Here is a 5,650-nt window from a genome sequence, read left to right as displayed (position 1 = left end):
TGAGAAAACGAACAGTATTTATATCGTTGTTATCTCTTGAACACAGCACACGTCCAAATGATCTGACGCCGCGGGCGGGTATAGATATATACATAGATGTCGCCTTGGCTACTGCAGTTCATTGGAACGAAACCGTAGCCAAGCGACATCTAGTGTATACATCTATACCCGCCCGCGGGCGGGTATAGATGTATACACTAGATGTCGCCTTCGCTACTGCAGTTCATTGGAACGAAACCGTAGCCAAGGCGACATCTATGTATATATCTATACCCGCCCGCTGTTTTCAAGAGATAACAACGATATAAATACTGTTCGTTTTCTCACACAAACCGCTCGTTTCGTGTCTTAGGCCATCAATGTGTACTTATGATGGGGAATTGTTTCATTTGGACGATGGGGAATTGTTTTAATTTGGACTCTGTGCTTGTGTTTTGAGACAGTGACCATAGACCTGCATTATATGACTGACAGACAAGAACGGTTTGACCTAAAAATATCAAAATTGAAACTACTGCGGAAAAAAAGACACCTACATCTTGGATGCCCTTGAGGTAAGCTAAAACATATCAAAAATTAATTTCAAAGTGAACTATCCCTTTAAATACATGTTCAGTGATATCTTCCAAAGATATCTGAATTTTGGCGCAATCTTTTTCTCTATATAGTGTTAATATGTTAAAATCATCTTTTAAAAAAGTATTTTGACGTTTGAATGTATTGTATAGCTTAGCGTTACAACTGAGTGTTTAAAAAAAAGTATTGGTCATTGAATCATCCATTTAAAAGATGTATTCACAAACGCCGATTCACCCAATAATGAAACCATGATGTTTTGTTGTCTGATGGGTTTTTTCTCCAGAACTGTGGGAGAATCACGATTTCCGGTTTACACAAAAAAATCGTGACTCTCAATTTATACAGAATTGTGGAGCTTTAAGCGGATCATCGTCTATTGTGAAGTTTGGTGGATGTGTTGCTGTTAGGTAGTTGTAATCACCGGCTGCATCTGTCACCTGATTGGTTGAGTGGGTGTGACTGGGGTTTGAATCAGGCTGCTGATTGGTTCCTGATGCGTAAAGAGTAGAGAGGTTTGTAAGGTAGTTGAGGTGTGATGCAGGCGTCTGATTGGATGAAAATGCAGGCATCTGATTGGATGAAAATGCAGGCATCTGATTGGATGAAAATGCAGGCGTCTGATTGGATGAAGATGCAGGCGTCTGATTGGAAGAAAATGTTACCACGTTGAAGTCTGTGTTTGGAATCTCCTCAGACATGCGTTCATTCTGAAAAATAACACATACATCAATTATTTAATAATTTACATATGTAATTCTCTCTGTTGAGCAATAAACACTCATTTAACATGTATGTCTGATCTTCTACAGGTAAAGATTTGAACACTCACCTCTGTATTGTAGTTGAGGTGTGATGCAGGCGTCTGATTGGACGAAAATGCAGGCGTCTGATTGGACAAAAATGCAGGCGTCTGATTGGATGGAAATGCAGGCGTCTGATTGGATGGAAATGCAGGCGCCTGATTGGATGAAGATGTCACCACGTTGAAGTCTGTGTTTGGAATCTCCTCAGACATGCGTTCAGTCTGAAAAACAACACATACATCAATAATTTAATAGTTTACATATGTAATCATCTCTGTTGATAAATGAACAATCATTCAACATGTATGTCTGATCTTCTACAGGTAAAGATTTGAACACTCACCTCTGTATTGTGCTGCATGTTTTGCTGAAATAAAGCTGAATGGAGCAAATCAAGTTGATTGGTAACAAATCAAATCAAATCAATTCAAACACAAAAAACTGGATATTTTAATAACAAACTGTTACCTGTCCTAGATTTCCTCTTCCTCTTTCTACAGATGATGAAGGTTCCACAACATAGAGTCAGAACCAGCAGAACCAAACCCAGACCGCCAGCAACAGAACCCAGATCTGAAGGCAATGCTAAACACAAACTGATTCTGATTATACTGTTAAATAAACAGATATTAATCCTTTTGATTATTGTACTATTAAATATATTGTAATATTGTAAATATACAGTTGTTATATTGTGTAACTGAAGTGACACTGCAATGGTAAACCTCAACACTTCTCTTTATGGTTGATGTCAAACCAAATTAATCGGAAGCTGATATGTGCACCATTTTGTTTATACAGTAGATAAAATGTGTCTCAAAAAATTTACAAACCAATTTAATTTCAAAGAGTGATCATGTGATCAATAAGGCTGCAGTTGCATTATGGGTAGTGTAGTTTGTGTGTTTGGCTGATAGAGTTCGACTGTAAATCTTTACCTGTAGAAGATCTGTAAAATGATGCATCAAACATTCAGTTGTACATTTGATTCAAGTGTTGAGGAACATCACAACCTCTAAATGTTGCAATTGTGGTATATTTTTCACAGAAGTTTTGATGAAATTCAGTTTCCAAGTTGCTGTAAGTTTATGTAAGACACAAATTATCTTGTCAGAACGAGCTGGAAACACGTAATTACAGGAATTAAATCATGAACTTGAACGCAGCATCAGAACTGTGTTTAGAAGCTTTGATATCTCTGTATTCACTATAACCACACTAACCATTAATATTTTGATGGAAGTTAAGTTCTGAAAACACAATAACTTCACATTAACAATATTTTCATCAACACACATGTGAGTACAGATATCAGTGGGTTCAGTGTGTGTGTGTGTGTGTACCTGTACTGGTGTGTTCAGTGCTGCTATACGGACTAATGCTGGTTGTTGAGATCTGGACACGTGTCGTTGTCTCTGGAGCTGAGAAATGAAGAAAAGCCGTCACGCCATAATAAATATATTCATAAAACAATGAACATGAACGATGAAGCAGATTGGTGTTCAGTATTGAATATCAGGCACCTCTGTTCACAATAAGCTCCACTTGATGGTAGTTTTCATAGTCATGTCCAGATCTACATCCGTACGGTCCAGCATCATCCATCTTCAGGTTACTGATGGTCACTGTAAATGATCTGGTTTTAGGATTATTCTTCAGTGAGAATCTGCCTTTGATCGCATAAGTCTCCATTCCATCAGATTCTAGTATAAGGACACGGTCTCTGTAAAGTCCTCTGTAGAAGTATTTGTAACTGTAAGCATGTATAATTCCTTCTGGATAAGAGCACGTAATGATCACTCCTCGTCCCTCTGTTCCACTCACTGTAATGTTCTCAGACAGTGAACTGCTCACTACACACACACACACACACACACACACACACACACACACACAGCTTTACTCGTGTACACTGATAACATACACCATAATGTTAAATAATAAACACTTTTAGTGGAGATCTTCAGCTCTTACCCGTCAGCAGAAACACACAAACTATCAGTGGAAACTTCATTTCTTCATCAGTTCAGTTCAGAAAATCAGTCTGAAACTCTCAGTAGTTCCTCACACGACTCTCTGAAACTCCAACAGCAATAATACTGACTCATCTATCAGTGGAGAGTAAAATAATACGCTTGTTGCTCATCTCACATGTCAAACTCTACTGTTTCTGTTCAGTGACTGTAGTTGTGTTCCGATTCAGAGCTTCATCTTGCTTTTGTTTTCTTTCTTTCTTTGTTTTCTTTTTTCTTTGTGGACGCACCCTTCGAAGGTCGATTGCGTCACAGCTGCGCGACGAAGTCTGTCCCAATGTGAAGATCCTTCGAATGCGGCATCTCTCTTCTTTAGTTTCTCTTTCTTCCCCGGACCGCGAAGGATAGCACAACTGAACCTTCTCAGTTTGACCTGTCCCGATTGCGCGCTGGTGTTCTGAAATATTCGGCGTCTGAGATCGTCTGTGTCACTGGGCGGAGCTTACATGAACATTCACGAGTGTCCTGTGTCATGTGTTAAGTGAACTCCCTAACTGTCACCCCAACCCCTTTTTTGACCCCCTTTTTTCGATAAATGTTCGATAATGTTTATTCCCCAAAAGCGCAGCGAAACTCATTTGAACCGCCCGCCACACGGACCGTTTATCCGCTCGGCTCAAAGTCCAAACGGCAGCGCAGCGCGAGCTCACTAGAGCCGATGCGTTTACTCTGATCGGTGGCAGTCACGAGATCCAGTGAGAAGCGCTTGAGTTCAGCGAAGAACACACACGTCTCAGTGATTTAAACCAGTTTAAAGGCAGATGAAACAGCGCTGACAAACAGGAGAAACACTGTACAGTCAGAAGGCTTTTCCGTCTACAAATTCCCATCATTTACCATGGATTATTTACTGTAACGTTAGCCTAGTAATATAGCCTACTGCACCATGAAATGTGGGATATACATATTGAATTGTATTATATTATTAATGTAGACAATGTTTTAAAGGACTAATGGGATACAATGACAGTATTTAATAATGTATTTCGGCTACTGTTTTTCATAATACCATAGAAAGCATAAAGTTACATTTTGCCATGATGAGGTGCTATAGGCTATGCCTGGGTTTATCTGTGGTTATCATGATCTAAATGCATGATACTCAATGACCAATGGTTCATTTTAATAAAATTCAACAGTCAGAATATTACATTTTACCAAATAAAAATGAGATTGTTGCATTTTTTTAACAGATGTTACTGTTTTTGTTAATGAACATATAAAATTTAACAGTAAATCTGCATTCTAACTCAAGCTAATATACTGTCAATTCCCTGTCAAATATGCGTTTCGAGACAAAACATGTAGCCTAATTTTAATATTGCAGCCTGCACTGCAAACTGTGCTGAAGATGCGTGCCATCAAAGTCAGGCAACGCAAACCTGTTTCAAGACTTCCATTAGCACATGCAGAAACTAAGAAATTAATTTTATATAGCAAATATAAATTACATTTATTTTGTTAAGGAAAAATGACAAATGCTTGAATGTTCTACCTCAGATTTGTGAAATGTTCACCTGTTTGGCAAGTGTTTGTCATGATATGTTCTGACAATAAAGAGTAGTTGAAAACGTACTCGGTTACTAACGTAACCTCTGTTCTCTCTAGAGAGGGAACGAGTATTGCGTAAGCTAGCTTACGCTGCGGGAAAGTCTCCTTTCTCGAGATACTGAAGCCAAAAATTATCCTTAATTTTTTAAATCTTGTCAACGCAGTGCAGCAGCCTGCAGACCTAGGGCAGGCGAATCGCGTGCCCATTGGCTGCTCTGCGGCAACTGCAGCAGCCTATGGCTGAGCCTTGCGCGTGACGTCACGTCCAATGAGCGCGCTTGGCGCGCTTAATGCGTCACAGCCCGTCATTAGGGGTGTGGCTTAGCGTATATAAGCAAGGAACAGAGGCTGCTTCGCTGGTTTCTGTCGCATGAAGCGAAATGAGCTCGTGGCGAGAGCACGGCGGGTTACGCAATACTCGTTCCCTCTCTAGAGAGAACAGAGGTTACGTTAGTAACCGAGTACGTTCTCTTACGAGAGGTTCTCTCGTATTGTGTAAGCTAGCTTACGCTGCGGGAACACCCTTGTCAACGCCGTGCGCGCGCCCAGCATCCTGAATGAATCCCATGGGGAGCCTAGGGAACGCAAAGCGGAGCTGGGCGGCCGAGATACCACAGTACACAAGCACATAATATGGGACAGGGAGCGGCACAGCCGGTCCAACTGATACTTCCACATAGTGCA

At 40.3% G+C, this 5,650-nt stretch overlaps 1 protein-coding gene across 1 annotated transcript; it reads right to left on the bottom strand.

Moving 5' to 3' along the window:
* Positions 1–592: 592 nt before the first annotated feature.
* Positions 593–4,606, bottom strand: LOC311279115 (uncharacterized protein). The gene is made up of 7 exons (XM_084390389.1): positions 3,357–4,606; positions 2,906–3,235; positions 2,726–2,803; positions 1,851–1,967; positions 1,726–1,760; positions 1,409–1,603; positions 593–1,286 (listed from the first exon to the last, which is right to left on the bottom strand). Exons 1-7 carry the CDS (start codon positions 3,394–3,396, stop codon positions 912–914), a joined length of 1,170 nt encoding a protein of 389 aa, XP_084246515.1. The 5' UTR covers positions 3,397–4,606; the 3' UTR covers positions 593–911.
* Between the last annotated feature and the right edge of the window lie 1,044 nt (positions 4,607–5,650).

The sequence above is a fragment of the Rutilus rutilus genome (assembly GCF_951802725.1).
Source record: "Rutilus rutilus genome assembly, chromosome: 2".
Classification (NCBI taxonomy): domain Eukaryota; kingdom Metazoa; phylum Chordata; class Actinopteri; order Cypriniformes; family Leuciscidae; genus Rutilus; species Rutilus rutilus.
Note: the sequence above shows the minus strand (reverse complement) of the source record. Positions and strands in the feature narration are given on the sequence as shown.

What these genes read in the sequence shown, in the direction of transcription:
- LOC311279115 (XM_084390389.1), bottom strand. Translation starts at nt 3,396, where the DNA reads ATGAAGTTTCCACTGATAGTTTGTGTGTTTCTGCTGACGG. An exon ending in GGAGCTTATTGTGAACAGAG is followed by an intron (nt 2,804 to 2,905) that starts GTGCCTGATATT and finishes TTCATTTCTCAG; the next exon opens with CTCCAGAGACAACGACACGT. An exon ending in GAAGAGGAAATCTAGGACAG is followed by an intron (nt 1,761 to 1,850) that starts GTAACAGTTTGT and finishes TGCTCCATTCAG; the next exon opens with CTTTATTTCAGCAAAACATG.